At 41.5% G+C, this 18,900-nt stretch overlaps 1 protein-coding gene across 20 annotated transcripts in view; it reads left to right on the forward strand.

Moving 5' to 3' along the window:
• Positions 1–18,900, forward strand: part of SLMAP (sarcolemma associated protein) — a 362,537-nt gene that overhangs the window by 310,171 nt on the left and 33,466 nt on the right. For 18 of the 20 annotated variants that reach the window (XM_029600936.1, XM_029600935.1, XM_029600940.1 and 15 more), the window contains 4 exons: positions 3,318–3,443; positions 4,795–4,869; positions 8,080–8,400; positions 18,095–18,212. In XM_029600936.1, the coding sequence (XP_029456796.1) occupies positions 3,318–3,443; positions 4,795–4,869; positions 8,080–8,400; positions 18,095–18,212 (640 nt within the window). The remainder of the gene's footprint in view (positions 1–3,317; positions 3,444–4,794; positions 4,870–8,079; positions 8,401–18,094; positions 18,213–18,900) is intronic. The other 2 variants (XM_029600939.1, XM_029600952.1) reach the window with 1 other exon arrangement.

The following is an 18,900-nucleotide window of genomic DNA, read 5'->3' on the forward strand; positions in this document are numbered from 1 at the left end:
CTGTCAGTGAGTTTGAGAACAGACGCCAGCAAAATGGAGCATCGGCTGTCAAACCCGCTGACAGCTGCTGCTCCTGTCAAAAAGGAGGCGCTAAGGACGTGCTAGTGTCCCTAGCGCCTCCTTTTACCGCGGGCCCTAATTTGCAACGGCGCGAGCAAAGCGTGCTTTCATTGGCTTGAGCGCCCAAATTGACGGGCGCTCAAGCCAATGAAAGCATGCTTCGCTTCGCTCACACCGTTATGTCAGGCGCTTCGCTGGCTCTAGCCATTGGAGCCGAGAGCCTGAACCGCGCCGCGGAGTACCTGCTGGAACATCATCGAGAGCCAGGAGAACCGGGACCTGCGCGGGGGACCAATGGAAGCCGCTTTCGCCGCCGGCTGCCCCCTCCGGAGGACGGCAGAGAAGGCTGAAAAAGCAACAAAAGGTAAGTTGGTACATGTCGAGTCGCTTCGAGAGAAGGGGATTTTAGGTTTTCATGGGTTAAAGTTGGGATCCACTTCCTGGTGCCTGTCATTTCAAATGACATTTGAAATGACAGGTACCAGCGCACCCAGGATACTGTAAAGGTGCTGTATTAAGCGCCTATACAGTACAATGGGTTGCGCGGGCCTAACGCTTCACAGGCGCTTCTTGGACGCGGCTTGCATTTGCAAGCTATTTAAATACAGTATCGAGTGGTAGGTGAGCAGAACTGTGCATGCAGCAAACGCGGGTGCGCCCGGCACTAACACAGCTCTTCCTACCGCTCCTTACTGTTTCGGCCCGTTAGATTGAAAATATATCAATGGAGAAGATTGTTTATATTTTAATATACAAATATATACCTAATATAACTTGTAATCTTTGTGCAAATAGACATCTCAGATGTCACATTTTTATGGGATGTACATAACATAAGAAATGCCAGGCTGTGTCCAGCCCAAGATCCATTGAACCCAGTATCCTATCTCAAATAGCAGCTAGTCTGAGTCACAAGTATCTAGCAGATCTCAAACGGTAGATCTTTTTCTTGTTGGTTCCCAGGGATAGAATAGCAATGGCTTTCTCTAGTCTACCTGGCTACTAAAGTTTTATGGGCTTTTCCTCCAGCAACTTGTCCAAAACTCTTTAAAGCCCCATATGCTAATCTCCTTGGCCATGTCCTGTGGCAGCAGAATCCATATCTTGATTGTACACGGAGTGAAAAAGTATTTTCCATGAATTGTTTTAAATTTTTGGGTGGTTAGTTTCTTGGAATGTACCCTTGTTTTAGTATTTGGAAGGATAAATAATTGTCCTTCATTTATCCTTTTCATCCCATATGTGATTTTATAAATTTCTATCGAGTCCCTCTATTGTCTCTTTGCCAAGCTGGAGAGTCCTAACCTGTGTGTAAAAAAAAAAAAAAAAAAAAAAAATCATTCAAAAATTGGAAGAAGGATCCATATGAAGAAAATAGGAAAAAGCATAAGCATTGTCAAGTTAAGTGTAAAACATTGATAAGATAGGCGAAGAGAGAATTTGAAATGAAGTTGGCCATAGAGGCAAAAACTCATAATAAAAACTTAAAAAAAAAATATCCAAAGCAAGAAACCTGTGAGGGAACCGGTTGGACCGTTAGATGACCAAGGGATTAAAGGGGCTCTTAGGGAAGATAAGGCCATTGCAGAAAGACTAAATGAATTCTTTGCTTCCGTGTTTACTAATGAGGATGTTTGGGAGATACCAGTTCCGGAGATGGTTTTCAAGGGTGATGAGTCAGATGAACTGAACCAAATCACTGAGAACTTGGAAGATGTAGTAGGCCATATTAACAAACTAAAGAGTAGCAAATCACCTGGACCGGATGGTATGCATCCTAGGGTACTGAAGGAACACAAACATGAAATTTCTGATCTATTAGTTAAAATGTGTAACCTATTATTAAAATCATCTATTATACCTGAAGACTGGAGGGCATTGTAACCCCAATATTTAAAAAGGGCTCCAGGGGTGATCCAGGAAACTATAGACAAGTGCTGGAAAAAATAGTGGTAACTATTCTAAAGATCAAAATAATAGAGCATATAGAAAGACATGGTTTAATGGAACACAGTCAACATGGATTTACCCAAGGGATGTCAGTGGCATACATAAAATATTTTACATTCAAGGACTGCAAAAGGGTCCCAAGGGGGAAAAGTATATATTGAACAGTACTTATGAGTGCCGATCCCTGCAACGTTCCCTAATGAATATTGTAGAGTTTGAAATTTTTTTCTGTATAACAGTACATTAATACTATAAGTAATCCTACTGCTCAGAAATGATAAACAGTGCCTCAACAAAGAAAATGAAATATAAAAATATATCATCTTATATATCAAATCCCAAATAATGGGTGAATCGAAATTTACTAAAGCGTGAATGAAAGAGAATTGTTAGGCCAGGTTTAAAGTCATTATATCCTTAAGTGAGTGTCCCAAAGAATATGAGAATATTTAATTTTTTTAATTTGTAGTACAGAGTTCAAATTGATGTATTTCTCCTTAAGAACATTTGAATCTATATGGACACTTTGATCCTTTTTATAGGATCAAGATAACATTTAATAGTGAGTAAGTTTTCAAGGTCACAGCTTTATTTTATGTTAAACATTTATGAAAAAAGGGCCTTTTCTTTGTATGTCTTCTCTACTAAGGAATATTTAAAGTTTACTGCCATAGATAAATGATAGTATTTTCTTTTCCTCAGCCATGTTAAGGCTTTAGGTTATACAAATCCCAAATTAGCTTTGATGATATTCTCCAGATGTGCAGTCCTATAAATATTCTTTTGTATTCATTTTAACTTGGTGAAACAGTAAATTCCTTTCCATTTTGCTACTCCCAGACTCTTTCAAAGAGTTGATGGAAACTTTGGGTTTTTTCCCATAAATATTTAGCTAATTCCTTTGTGATTATAAAATCATAGTTTAATTTTAAAATAGTACTGCATCAACTGTATTGCTAAAACCCTATCCCCAAACTGATAGCAGCTATGCAATAATCTATGTCATTATGAAAGAATAATTCAGTAATTGGTTAGGATTCCAGAGTTAAAGCTGTATGTTTGGTAACCAGAGATTGCTTGTCTATAGTTTCAAATATGGTTTTCTTTTTTTTAACAAATATTTTAAAAAGTTAATTGTGCAAATGTGTATGGCATTATGCATGTCTAGTACTATCATTTAATCCTTTGATGTAATTGTCTGAGCACTAGCAACCTCTTGCATGTTTGGAGGAAAGAGAGGTGCTTCTGTTAACTAGGTGGTGTCTGCCAGTTTAACCCATCAACAAACCAGTTTCTTTTTTCATCAGATGATTTGCAGCATGCACAATCAGGCACTAATGAAACAAAGCTAGAAATTCAGCTGCTGCACAAAGAGCTTATCGAAGCCCAAGATCTAGCCAGAACAAGTAAACAAAAATGCTTTGAACTCCAAGGTGAGACTTCGATTCATTTGATATTTCAGGAAACCCACCATGAATCAATAGGAACTTAAATGACTGCATATAGTTTAAATCTGTAGTCAACAAAGTAGTTTACCAATGGGCAAATCAACATGAAGTAATCCTTCTGTCCATTCAGTTTATATTACTGACTTGTATGCCATTAAATTCTGGTCATGATATAGATTTCTTTTTAACCAAACTCAATAGAGTTCTCAAAAATGCTTCAGTTCCAAAAGTTTAATGTGCACAACTTGAGTAGAAATGTTTACAAGAAATGCCTTTTAGTAGGCTTGGGTCAACACAAAACAGCTGAACCACCATTGCCTGGCAGGTATATAGTGCTGTTAATTCTCATAGCAGAGGAATAGTTGAACTAGATTATTAATGGCAAACATTTTAAGGTAATATAATTTATTTTTAAACTGCTCCATTTTTTACTTGTGGCAATATATCTTCCACAAGCAGGCATGCCTTACTAAATTAAGGAACTGGAACAACCAGAACCATTTTTTCTAAAGTAGAAGAGCTGAAAACCAGAAGAAATGATCTTCCATGTCTCTTCCTCGTGTTCTAGGCTAGTGTTCTGTCTAGCCAGCCTGGTTTTCAGAATATCCACAATGAATATGTATGAGATAAATTTGCATGCAATGGCAGCAGTACATGTATCTCATGCATATTCATTATGGATATCCTGAAGACCTGGTTGGTAGGTATGTCCTTAAGACTGGGTTGAAAACCCCTGTACTACGCCACTTGTTACTCAGATTGAGTCCTTGAGTATCCTTCATAGGCCTGACTTTCAGGCTGTCCAGTGAATATTTATGTAATGTTTGCATGCCCTTTGGTCAGAAAACCAGACCTGTTTGTGGGTACCTGAAGACAAGATTTGAGAACTGGTGCCTTAGATGAGAGAGCGGGTGCATTTCAGGTAACATTGAGTTGAAGGTTGGGGGCTGGTGAGGAAGAGTGAGATCATTCATGCCATTGTTTGTGATTCCAATTAATTCAGCTAAAACATATTTCTTTTTGCAGCAGGTTTGCTTTAGAAAAGCTTATCCTGGTGTTTCCTTTTCCTTCATTTAGCAATGCTTATCCTGCTTTTTGCAGAGTATGGTAGCAGGCACCACTGCACTAACTAATCTCCTTGGTTTTTTATACTAATATATAACAAAATGGCTCGTGCTACAGCATTAAATATTCTGGTTCTTTACATTTCTTGGGCATATATTTTTTTAATATTAAATTACATTTGCATGAAACAGGGAAACTAACAATACTTAAATGTATTTGTCAGGAAAGCTCAGTTTCCTGATTAATTTATTTTTTTACCTTTTTCTTATAGCGCTCCTAGAAGATGAGAGAAAAGCAAACAGGCTGCAGGTTGACGAATCGACCAAACAAATACAGTTTCTTCAAGGTATAAAACTAATCACTCTGCTCCATCTTAGATGGATAAAATAATATGTGGGTAATGGAGCAATGGGTTTTATTCGTCTCTGGTACCACAGCAGTTTGTAGTATACCACATGAAGTCCATAGGGTGGTCTTGGTAAATGATACCATATTATAAGCAGGTGTACAGTACTCCATAAATAATAGAGGATAAATAGGTTTTATTTTTTTATTCATGATCTTATTTTGACTCTAGTTATTAAACTTCAGTTAAATGTATAGCCCTTCTCATTCTGCATTGTCTTTAAAGCAGCATTGCCTCCTGTTCACAGCAAAGTTCAGTTTTATAAGACAGTTCTTATTGCATTGTGGGAGAACCTTGGGGATCATTTTATATCAGGTAATCAATATTAAAATGTGGTTAAAATGTATTTTAACTGAACAAAAAAAAACAAAACCATGGGCCTATAGTCTCCCATCTCCTCTGTCATACTCTGATAATCAGTAGTTGAGCACCACTTTTAGCTGGTAGCCTGTGGGTGGTTAAAATGGAGAGGAGGAAGAAGACCAAGACTATAAGCACATGTGTTTTTTAAATGGACTTGAGAACAAATATCTTTATGGTTCTCCTTCCCCACTACAGCAAAGGCTGCCCTGATTTCAGCAGTATATAATATTACTGCAAGTAGGTAATATTGATGCAGTAAATATAAAGGCTGAGGTTTGCTGTTTGGAGTGGTATTGTGAAATTCAGAGAAATATAAATCCAAAAGCTGTGTATCTGAAACCATTTTAGAAGCAGGAAAAAATATTTAACCAGCAGGTAGAAATCTATACAAAGACATTTCTAGAAAACAACTTAGGTGTGCATTAAAAGATCATTCCATTGGAAAAGATCAGTTATAACCAATATAACTCATTTGGGACACAGTGGGCTTATAAAGGAAATTGTGTAAGAGCAATCTGGAATCCAAAAATGAGTAATTTCAAATGGTGAAGACAATACAGGGAGATGCTGTTGCTTAATACAGTTTCATGCCTATGTAATGGACCTTCTGTGAATATATCCCACAATTTGAAACAAAGTTCTGAAGCATTAACAACACATTTCATACTGTGCTAATAAATTAAGACATTTTTAATAATTACAATCCCAGCATGTAAACCCTTGGGAAGACTAAACATTAAGAAACACATATTTGAAAGGGTTTGTAGATCTAAATTTGGACAAAGTCCGACAAACTCCAGAGCTGAGCTTTCAAAAGATGCAGGCATAAAAATAGCATAGTGTGCGCATAAAATAGCACATCTGCGGGTGTTATTTTGAAACCTGTAGCATGCACGCGTAAATCAGGGGCCATGAGTAAGTTTATGCATACAAAAAAGGGGTAGGGAAGGGGCCAGCATTTACACATGTTTGTTGCGGTTTTACATCCTGCCAAAGTGATGCGTCTAAGTCTCTTACTTGTGTACATTTACTCTTGCTTAATATCTAGTGTAAGTGATCGTACACATTTTAAAAGTGAAAAAATGACTGGATGAGGGGTCTGGATGATAGGAAGGGACTTCAGGCTGAAGAACCAGTAGGGTCTTCATGAGCTATAGGTAGATTGGGCAAACTAGTAGACTAATCGGTAAAACTGGTAGTTTCATTGCTATGCTCATGTTAGAAAACCCCTGACTTGTGCGCGTAAAAGCCGACTTACGGGGGTAAGTAAATGTATCTGAACAGGAGTAAAATCTATTTGCATTTCCCTTCAAAATTCAAAGTATAAAATGTGTATATATCATTTGCACATTCTTAACTGGCTAAATTCCTGCTTATTCGGCTGTGTAAATAGAGTTGGTCAGGTATGTATTTTATTTTGTTTTTTGTGTTGTATTTGTTTTAAATTTTTTATGTGTTTTATGACCTTTTGTGGTGTTGTCTGCTCCGGACAGATATATATCTTGGAAGTAATGGAAAACGAGGCTTTTAAATAAATAAATGTAGCATCTTTACTGCTACTTAGGGGGACAAATGTGAACTTATCCAGATAAATAGTGCTTTTTTTTTTTTTTAATAAACTTTTCTGACTATTTTTACATATCCAGATAAGTCCGAAAAGTGCTACTTATCCAGACATGTAGAGCTTTTCAGACATATCCAGCTAAATGCACTGCTTAACTGCATAAATTGAAACATATCTGGATCAATGCTGCTACTTTTCTGGATAAGTCCAAACTTGCGCAGCTTTTGGTTTTTACTATGCGAGAATGTGTACTCATTTTTTATAATCTGTGCACATCATTTGCACACAGGTTATAAAATGCAGTAGCAAAATACTGTGCTCCCATTTATGGGCACATGCAAGCAGCTTTGAAAATTATCCTCTCTGGTTTTAAATATCCCTAGCCCAGCTGATCAGATGTTTTAGCCAGGGAAGTCATTACCAGTTCCCCAGGCCTTCATTTACAAGAGTTGGGCACCTTCTCCATCTTCCCTAAAAACTCCCCCTGCCAACATTTCTAAATGTTCAGGATGCAAGGGGAATGCTGGAGTGAGGGAGGACTTGCCTTCCAGCATAAGACTTGTACTTCACTGAGAGGATTTAAGTACTTCTCACATTATCCCTGTATCAGGAGACCTGGGGGATGGGGATGCTGCCCCACTTTTGTAAGCAGGGAAGGTAGAATCAGCTGTGAGGGACCTGACGGTTTGTTTTTTTTTGTTAACTTGGAGGCTGGGAAGGATTGGGCCACTGCTGGTCTACAAGGGGTTTTCTTTTCTAAATTTTAAGTGGCACAGTTACCTTGATAAAGCAGGAGACATGTGCCACCCAGTATACCAGCAAGTGTTATCTGGATAAGTTTACCTGATTAACTTGATGTTTGCTGGCATACTGAATATTGTCCAATCTCTTTTGTAATCGTTACATCAATTTGAGCTAAGTATGAGACCTATAGTCGGGAAGTACAGAAATGTTAAATAGTAGAGGTAAGTATGCCTACAGATTTATTTTTTGAAACTGTGTATTTCAGATGGATATGTTAAGTGACTTGTTATTTTTCTTTGTTACAATTTAATTTTCTTGTCTGTGCATGCAAAAAACCAAAAGAGCACATGTCAGATTGTGAATGATTTACAGTTCTATAGTTCATGTAGAATGGGTCATAAAAAATTAATAAAAGATATAAATATATATAGGAAGCTGAACTATGGAAGGTAAATGCTATGTTTGTGTTAATTATTCAGCTCAGCTTCAGAGGCTACAGAGTGAGATTGAAATCTTGCGTGAGCAAAAGGAGAATGACATTGCCAGCACCCGGGATGAACTGGCCAGCGCTCAGGAAGAGATTGTGCTGCTGCAGCGAGTGGCAGAGCGAGCCACCTCAGAGCGCGACAGTGATATCACAGTACTGCAAGGAGAGCTGCAAGAGGTGCGGGCCGAGCTAGAGCAGTGGCGCAAAGCAGCTTCAGAATATGAAAAGGAAATTGTCAGTCTGCAAGCTAGTTTCCAACGGCAGTGCCAGGAACAGGAGGAGCAACAGAGGAAGGAGGCCACTCACTTGCAAGGTAAATAAGCAAAACAAAATAATATGCTCTAACACAGAGAGGGTAAAGTCCTTCATCATATTAAGTATTCCTTTGGGTTATGTATTCCTTTTTAATTCCTGACGTAAGAGACTGTTATGAGAAACCTGTGAGACTACCCCATCAATACTCTATTGGAACCAACTCTGAAGCTCAAATACATCATCTCTGTATTGTACATCTGAGCTGAAACTATGCCAAGACACAAGGTCAGTCGCAATCTGACACTTTTAATAGTATGTGATCCTGCTCCTCATGGGTCTAGCACTTGAACCGTCTTGTTCCATTGCAGTCTATTCAAAATTCAGCTTTACAACCTCTTTTCCTCCAATGTTATCACAACAATATAATCCCTCTTCTCTTGATGCCATCTGCCGCCACATAAATTTCAAGCTGCTTGTACTCATACCTACAAACTTATTCATTCTGCACTTCCACATTAACTGTGTTCTCTTATCTCGCCATACATCTGTCCTCCCAAACTTCATTAGTCAAGCAAGGTACTTCTATCTGTACCTTTCTTTTCCATCTCCACCTCCTGATTTTGCACTTCCTACTTGCTTGTTTGTTTACTTCATTATTTTACCTATTCCTTCCATCAGTAATACTTGGAACAAGATACAAAACAAAACAAATATAATATAAAATTTACTTCCTGAACTGACGTGCCATGCACCCTCTAGTATCATATTCCATTCCCCCCTAAATTCCCCTCTTTTTTGAGGCTGCTCTTAAAATGTAAACACTGGTTCTGCCTGATCGTGGCCTTCTTGATTTTAACCATCTTCTGTAGAAAACAAAGAAGTTCTTATGTGTGTTCTGTCTCTTGACTAATTGTAAGCTCCATGGACCAGGGACTCTCTTATGTTTCTGTACAGCACTGCTTACCCTCTTGTAGCACTAAATAAGTGATTAATAGTAATAGATATTGACATACCTGTATGTTTCAGCTTAATTATTAACTAAGGTTGAAGGCATTATGCCCTTAATTTCTGAATATAATATCCTTCCTTGATATATACTTTGGAATAGTCATTCTAATAAATTGGACGGAAATATTTCAATATACACATTGGATATTGCAAATAGGGCAGTCTGACTGATATATGGTAATCCTATTTGTGCCCATCATTTAAATGTCATTTCATAACTTCTGTATTCTTAACGAAATCACTTAATAAGAACAGTTTTAAATTCAACATACCTTGTTCTTACTTTCAAAATAGAAAAAAAACGGAAATATCAAGTACTTGGTTAGAGCTATTCTCTGAGGATGAGCAGGATGGCAGCCTCACACATGGTGGTGACATCATTCAATGAAACCTGCCATGGAAAACTTGTACCAAAGTTTCTAGAACTTTGACTGCATTATACCACACATCGTCTCTTCAGTCTTTCTTTTTCCATGGAGAGCCTGGTAGTCATGGATTGTGAGTCTCCTCTATCAGGTTTTTCTTTATTTTGAGTTCCCATGGAAATTTTTCACCTCATTCTTCGTGGGGTCCATGGTCTCCCCATAGTAGCCCTAGGTAGGTTTTACAATGTTTCTTTAAATTTCTTTTCGCAGTTAGTTCCCTTCCAGGTGCCAGTGCTGACTGTGCTTGCTGATCATTGTCTACCACCACCACCATTGAGTTGACTTTGTGTCACTTTTGTTTCATGTCCACATGTCTTCGGGGTTCTAGTGATGCCCTCAGTGCACATGGACCATTTCTATCATGGATCCCCATGTTGCCACATATGACCTTCAAAGGACACCTGTCCTGCTTGGATCTCATGGAATGTCTGTTCTGGCACGGGAAGACCGAGCCATCAGCGCTGGAGGTATCAACATCAAGAGACCACAGAATCATCTGCAAAGGGGGGTGGGAGTGGGAGGAAGTGCCATTGGCTCCCTTGGCATTAAAGGCTGGTAGGTATCCTGGAGACAGGCCATCGCCCACTTCCTCCCAGTCAAAGCAGGAGTCAGGGTCCTCTTCATCGACCTAAGAACCAGGGATGACCAATGCCAAGCATCAAGGAAAGCTGAAGTAGCATCAGAATCAATCCCTATCGATTCATGGGGCCAAGCGCTGGGATGGGTCTGGCTTCTGCCGAGTAACCCCCAAAGCGACCCCATGGTGAGGAGAACTCATCTTCCAAGTTACCCAGGAGTTCACCACAATTTCCACTGGTCCTGGTATCAGCCACCGATTCTCCTCTCAATTCCAAAGAGGACATGGCTGCAACTCTTGCCTCCCAGTCGGTCTTGGCATCAGCAATTTATGAGGAAGAATTGGAGAGATGTGTGCAGCTGGCTGTGAAAAAGACACTTCAGACCTCTGTGTTGGAGCACTAACGGCACAGGCTTTCCTTGAGCCACTGCTCAACTCGCTGCAGGCACTCAGGGTACTACTGACACTATCATCAATATTGGTGCCAGTTGCTTTTTTGATGCCCCTAGGTGCCAGCCAACCAATTGGTCAACCCAAGTTCCTCGAAGGAGGATGCTCCCCCAAGGGCCTCTGGATCCAGGGCTCACCAGCCAGCCCACTGGTCATTGAACTGCTGGCCGGGGCCTGAGTGCCTATGGATCCTCCTCTAGCAGTTACAATAGGTTGGAATGTGTCTATTCAACAGTGGTTCAGATGACGAGGCATTGGACAGTCTCCCCTTCGATCCCTCTCCTCCCCACAGACAAAAGGAAGTCTCCGCTGAAGGACCTCTCTTTTGCAAAATTAGTAAGGTTGATGGAGGAGGCCTTCCCACTTACTTTACAGACAGAGGATGGCTCCAGACAAAAGATGCTGGATATGCCCCAGTACATGCAGCCTCCTTAGGAGATCATGGCAATCCCAGTACATGAAATCCTTCAGAAGCTACTGTTGAGGGTGTGGGAGAACCCCCCTCAGTTGCTTCCATAAATAAGAAACCGAACGTGGGTTATCTTGTTCAGTAGGCTCTTGGATTTGACAAGCAATTTCAAAAAGGCCAAGCATTCGATGCTCCCAGGGAAGGACCCTAGAGCCATGGATGATCTTGATGCTCTTTCTGCATAAAGAAGATTGGCTATGCTCTCTCGATCTAAAGGATGCCTACATTCATATCGAGATACTCCCCAGTCACCAGAAGTATCTCAGATTCGTGGTGGGAAACCTGCACCTTCAGTATTGCGTTCTGCCGTTTGGGTTTACATCCACCTCACGTGTGTTCACAAAATGCTTAGCCATGGTGGTAATGCACCTGCGCAGGCTGGGGTGCATGTGTTTCCCTAACTGGGTGATCAGCTGATCTAGAGCATGTCTCGGACTGGAGCCAGGGAGTCCTTGCACATGACCATCCAGTTGTTAGAATTACTAGGGTTCTCATCTCAGCACATCACTTCAATTGGAGTTTATTGGAGCTCTGCTAGACATGACTCAGACCAAAGCCTTCTTCCTGCAACAACAGGCTGTTACCCTGATGGTCTTTGTGGAAGAGATCCAAGAGAGTTAGCAGACATCATTTTGGCACATGTTGAGGTTGTTGGGCAGCATGGCCGCAAGTACTCATGTTATTCCCATAGCACATCTATTTATGCAAAGACCCAATGAACTTTATGATCCCAGTGGTTCAAGCCACTCGGGATCTTTGGGATTGCATATGAGTCATTACCTTACTCTGGGACTCTCTGTCCTGATGGCAGGACAATTCCAGTTTGGTGCTGAGGGTTCCCTTCCAAATTCCTCCAGTGCAAATTGTCCTAATCAAGGATGCATCTGTGAGGGAGTATATAAAACTCCCTCAAATACCTTAGGAGAATGGCCACAGCTATCTGGTCCAGTCCTCCTTAAGTCCCAACCCAGCATGGGATTCTGCCCACAAGGGGGATCCCTTCAACCTAGCATAAGAAGGCAGGGCCCAGAAGTTTGGAAGAGGCCCCAAAGAGAAGGCAGGAAGCCACCTTATGCCACAGCTACAAATATTTGATTATCTGTTAACACAAGGAAATACTGAGATAAGCAGCCTTAATGCTGTACTTGTGTTTTTGCCTGTTTGGAACCATTCGGAGTGTGGCCTCACTTTGTACTCCTGGCTGTTTCCCAACCATTGGCCACTCCTGAGTAATCGCAGCATCCAATCTGGATTAGGGAGCTCATGTAGATGGGCTTTGCACCCAGAGTTCCTGGTCTGCCTGGGAACATTAGTACCAGATAAACTTGGTGGAGCTCTAGGTAATTCAGTACATGCTATGGGCTGTCAGAGATCGGCTGACCAACAAAATCGTATTGATCCAGATGGACAACCAAGTTGCGATGTATTACATCAGCAAGCAGGGAGGTACAGGATACTACCTCCTGTGTCATGAAGCAGTTCAGCTGTGGTCCTGGGCCCCCCTCTGAGGATGGTGCTCAGGGCCAATTATCTGGCCAGTCTGGAGAATGGAGTGCCAGATGACTGAGTCAGTCCTTCAGACCCCCACGAATGATCTCTGGATCAAGGGATAGTGAATCAGGTCTTCCACCTCTGGGGCACCTTAGATATGGACCTATTCATTGTTGTCTGAAACAGAAAGGTCCCTCTCTTCTACTACACTTACAGGGCAAACTAGCATTGGATGCCTTCACCCTCTGTTGGAGCCAGGGACTTCTGTATACGTATCCTCCAGTTCCACTAGTCACAAATACTTTGTTGCAGCTCAGGGAAGAAAAGGGGACTATAATGCTCATAGCCCTCCATTGATTGAGAAAGACTTTGTTTCCGCTTTGTTGGAACTTGTCAATTCGGAAACTGATCAGACTGGGGATTTTCCCAGATCTAATCTCTCAGGATCATGACAGGTTGTGTCATCCCAATTTCCAAGCTCTTTCACTCTCTGCTTGGATGTCAAGAGGATGATTCTGCAACTCCTTGATATCTCAGAGGATGTGTCTCATGTTCTCTTAGCTTCCAGAAAGCTTTCCAACAGAAATACCTACAGACTGAAGTGGAGGAGGTTTAATGTGTGGTGTAGGCAAAGGGCCTTAGTCCCCCTTCTCCTGCTCAACACAAAAACTGCTTGACTATCTTCAACATCTTTCTGATGCTGGTCTTATGACCAACTCAGTCTAGGTACATCTTAGTGCAGTTGGCACATTTCGTCACCATGTAGAGTCCATCTCTGGACGGTCTTTAGTTGTACATTTCAAAGGGGTCTGCTTCATTTGAAGCCTCCTATCAGACCTCCTGTTGTGCCTTTGTCCCAACTGATGAAAACTTCCTTTGAGCCGCTGTGCTGCATGACCTGGAAGGTCATATTTTTGGTGACAGTTACTTCTGCGTGCAGGATCAGTAAGCTTCAGGCCTTAGTGACTTATCCACCTTATACTGTTTTTTTCATAATAGAGTGGTCTTGTATTTGCACTCTTAAGTTTTTACCTAAGATGGTGTCTGAATTCCATCTTAATCAGTCAATTGTTTTTTCAATTTTTTTCCCCAGGCCTCATGCTCACCAAAATCAACAAGCCCTCCACAGTTTGGACTTCGAGAACCTTGACCTTCTACCCGGAGCGTACAGAAGCGCATAGAAAATTCATTCAGCTTTTTGTTTCTTTAGATTGGAGTAAACTGGGATCACTATTGTGATGCAGACGCTCTCTGGTTTGCTAGCAGATTGCATCTCCTTCTGTTATGCCTGGGCGGGTTGAACTATTGTGGGCCATGTTAAGGCTCACTCTGTTCTAGCCATGGCAGCTTCAATGTCTCACTTGCAATCAGTTCCCATGGAGGAGATTGGCAAAGCTGCGATGTGGAGTTGCATTTACTCATTCATATTGCACTACTGTTTGGACAGGGATGGCCGACACAGCAGGTTTGGCCGGTCTGTCCTCTGGAACACGTTTGTGTAGAACTCAACTCTGTTTCCACCTAGGATCTGTTGGTTTTATTCCAGGCTGCCCCCCCCCCCTCCCTTAGGGCATATAAAAAAAAAAGGTCTATTGCCAACAAAAACGACGTTGTTATGCCCATTGGCACTGGTTTTGTTGTCCCCTTTTTTATTGGAGGCCACCTGTTGCTAGGGATTCATCCATATGTGAAAACTGCCATCCTGCTTGTCCTTGAAGAAAGCAGTTTTACTTTCCTGTAACAGGTGTTCCCAGAGGATAGCAGGATGACAATTCTTACAAGACCTGCCCACTTCCACGTGGAGTTGGTCTCCACTACATGGTTTGGTTTTTTTCTTTTGCTTTAGTATTAGACTAAAGGGATGATGTGTGATGTGAAGCATGCCGTGGGCATGTTCAGTGAGGCTCAGTCAAAGTTCTAGAAACTTTGACATAAGTTTTCCATGCTGGGCTCCATCAAATGTTGATGCCCCCATGTCTGAGGAATGTCCTCCTGATGTCCGTAGAGAACACCTGTTAGAGGTAAGCAACTCGGCTTTACTTTAGGGGTTATCTCGTAGTTATGGCCCTGGTTTTTCATTTTTATTGTTATAGTTGGTTGGGACCAGTTTGTAATGACAACAGTACACATATGCACTTGGGTACATTATCCTACAATATAGACACATCTCCAACTTATGGAGGGGAGGCAGCTTTCAGCTCTGTACTGCTTAGTGCCTCTGAAACATAGAAATGAAGGCAGAAGACGACCAATGGCCCATCCAGTCTGCCCAGCAAGACCAATGGCCCATCCAGTCTGCCCAGCAAGCTTTCAAACTTTTTTTTTCTCTCTCTCTCTTTCTCATGCTTATCTGTTACTCTTGGCATTTAGTAACCCTTTGGTTCTATTTCCCATCCACCCCCGCCATTAATGTAGCCTTTTGGTTCTATTTCCCTTCCACCACCCCCCCGTCATTAATATAGAGAGCAGAGATGGAGCTGCTTCTAAAATGTCTAGTTTAATTGGTTAGGGGTAGTAACCACTGCAATAAGCAAGCTACTCCCACACTTGTTTACCCAGCCTGTGCAATTTAGTCCTTGTTGGTTGTTATCTGAATATAAATCCACCTTTCTTCATTCCCCCCTGCCGTTGAAGCAGAGAGCTACTCTGGATATGCATTGAAAGTGAAGTATCAGGCTTGTTTGATTTGCAGTATTTTGTGTTAACCAGAATGTTGTGATTTACTGCTCTAGTACTAGAAATATAAAAAAATATTGTAATACAGTACTGTAGGGACACATAGTAATAATATGCTAATGTTTGTCAGATCATCATAGTGCCTTGTCTGGATTTGTGAAACACAACTTTGTACATGATACTTACATAGTTGGTTAGGCTGCGAATTAGAGGCCCATGGTAGGCCAATTTTCTGAATGTTACTGTTCAAATGTAGCTTACAGTTTGTAGAGAGAAAATGTAAATGTATTGCCATGCGGTCTTCATCAGTCATAAATGTAAATCCAACATTTTTTCTGACAAAAAGGTATATTACTGATGCATAAGCAGCACTGTGAATATGTATTGACATATAGTATGTGCTAATCACCGAACTATGTAAGCCTTTGACATGTTAACATAAACAACTTTCTATGCTGACAGATTTAAAATGCTGCTTTAATTACCTGCCAGAAATTGAAGCCAATAGCAGAAATGCATTTCCAGTGCACTAGTAATTGTGATCAAAATAAATACCATCTGGACAGGGAATGGGGTGTAGAATGGGAGCTTATTCTTGAGGCACTCATATTAGCAGCATGCCTAGACAAAAGTTTAGTGGAGAGAGCTTGAAATAGAAGGGGAAAGGGGGAACCTGGACGTCATGAACTGAGCAGAAACCTCCAGCTACTGTTTTGTCACAGGCTATGCCTTTTTTTTTTCTTTTTTTTTAGAAATCCTAGGGGAGAGAGGCATTTAGCTGCTATTATGATGCTGTTGTCTAACTTGCTACCGATGAGAAGCATTATCAATTATTGGACTGGCTATTTAATGAGGGTTTCCTTTTATTTATTTTATTTATATTCCAGTTTTTGGCACTTCAAAGCAGATTACATTCAAGTACTATAGGTATTTCCCTATCCCCAGAGGGTTTATAATCTGAGTTTGTACCTGAGGCAACGGAGGGTAAAGTGACTTGCACAAGGCACAACAGTGGGATTTGAACACTGGTTTCCCTGGTTTGTAAATCGCTACTCTTAACCACTTAGTTGTCCGACTGGTAAATGCCATACTCTGCAATGCAGATGACATGGGCTTGATTCACAGGTTAGGTTGTCTATTCCCTTAGCCAATTGGGGCTGGGAATGCTGCAGAGGATGAAGGAAACGTCTACTATCGCTCAGCAATGACTGAAGGATCCATGGTTTGTGGCCCCTGTCCTAGGACTGTCACTGTGGTGACAGGATTGAGTTGGAAGGGGGGAGATTAAATACCTCCCTCCCTTTAAAGTAGTTGTGAATCAAGGTTCGATGGAAGCTGGTTCTAGTTGAGCTGGAAGCCTAAAGGAGCATGGGAAAAAACTGCTGGGCCAAAAGAAAAAATAAGATAAGCAATATAATATTTCTAAAACAATCTACCGTATTTTTCGCTCCATAAGACGCACCTGACCATAAGACGCACCTAGGATTCAGAGGGGGAAAATTAAAAAAAAAAAAAAATTGTGCTAAACCGGCTCTGCGTCTGGGCGTCTTATGGAGCAAATTAGGGGAGTGCATAGTTTTTTTTTTTCTCCCCATTTTGTTTTCGGGTCTGAGGAGGGCCATTTCGGTCCACTCCCCAGATCAGAAAATTTTTCTTTCTGTGGGAACCCCCAAAACCCCCCCCCCCATCCCAACCCTTTAAATTAACAACCTCCACCCCCCTGACCCCCCCAAGACCTGCCGAATTAATTTCCTGCAACCCCCCACCCTCCTGACCCCCCCAAGACCTGCCGAATTAATTTCCTGCAACCCCCCACCCTCCTGACCCCCCCAAGACCTGCCAAACGTCCCTGGTGGTCCAGCGGGGGTCCAGGAGCGGTCCGGGAACGATCTCCTGGGCGTGAGCCGTCGGCTGCCAGTAAACAAAATGGCGCCGACGGCCCTATGCCCTCACTATGTCACTGAGACCGACCGCTGCTATTGGTCGGTCTCAGTGACATAGTGAGGGCATAGGGCCGTCGGCGCCATTTTGTTTACTGGCAGCCGACGGCCCACGCCCAGGAGATCATTCCCGGACCCCCGCTGGACCACCAGGGACGTTTGGCAGGTCTTGGGGGGGTCAGGAGGGTGGGGGGTTGCAGGAAATTAATTTGTCAGGTCTTGGGGGGGGGGGGGGTGTAGGAAATTAAGTCGGCGGGGACTTGGGGGAGTCAGGGGGGGGGTGTTTGTTAGATTTTTGTTTGGTTTTTTTTTTATATTCGCTCCATAAGACGCACATACATTTTCCCCCCACCTTTGGGGGAAAAAAAGTGCGTCTTATGGAGCGAAAAATACGGTAATTACATTTGTGGAGAATGGATATCTAATGTATTTCTCAGTTACTAGCACTGACTTTGTCAAATGCACAAATTTTCTTTTTTAGTGTTTTATATCTGGTTTTAAAATGCATGTTAGTGTTAGAATGATGTAGATTACTAAGAATTTGTGTGACCTGCCATAAAGCAGGACTATCAAAGGCTAGAAATAGCATTATTCATGAATCAGCCAATGGAGTTTGGGCCTTTTGTATTCTGCAGATTTTTTTTCTTTCCCATGTGACACTTCGTTGATAATCGGGTACTGTTTCCATAAGTTAATTTTGTGTCATTTACTTGCAGCTGATGTAGAGAAACTGAGAAAAGAGTGCAGGGTGCTCCAAGCAGACTGCCTTTCTCTACAGAATGAAAATGCGTCATTGACAGAAGAACTTAATCGACAGAGTAAAGATCTGCTTAGGTAAGTGTTTCCAAACTGAAAATTCCTGTTCAACCCTTTTGAGAATCCTCCCTTCCATAGTTCCTTCTATTTAGGACCAGAAGCAATTTTCCCATAGATACTCTGAGCCTGTGCTAATTTTTTTTTAAACTAAGATTTTGAAAAAGAAACATTTTACTTCCTGCCACTTACCGTAATATGACCTGTATGGCCTTTGAATGTACAATTATTTCAAGATTCTAATGGGGTTGTGAAGCCAGTAGTGTGTGCTCTGATAGTCAATGCGAGCCGTATTAAAGCAAGCCTCTCAGAAGAGACTGACGGCTCCAAGTTGTAATAGTATTAACATGAGCCTGAAAGGCCAAGGACTTTAGAAACAGTCAGTTACTTAGCTGATTTTTATCAGGTTTCATATTTGATCTTGAATCCCAATTCCCTGAATCTTGTCTTGGATCTTAATTTTATAGCCCCTCTTTTTTTAAGTAAATTCTTCCTCTCCAGTCAGACCAGTCCAGATGAATGGGTTATGCTCTCTGATCAGCAGATGGAAGCAAAGATCAACACATTCACTGATGGTCATGCCTAATATGCATCCATGCTGACCTCATCCTGCCAATATTATCTATCTACAGCATATGATGGATGAGCATCCTGTATTGTGAGTGAGGGCATAGTTATGCTGGATGAATTTGATGTCTTGTTTCTGTGG

Source organism: Rhinatrema bivittatum, chromosome 4 (genome assembly GCF_901001135.1).
Source record: "Rhinatrema bivittatum chromosome 4, aRhiBiv1.1, whole genome shotgun sequence".
Taxonomy (NCBI): domain Eukaryota; kingdom Metazoa; phylum Chordata; class Amphibia; order Gymnophiona; family Rhinatrematidae; genus Rhinatrema; species Rhinatrema bivittatum.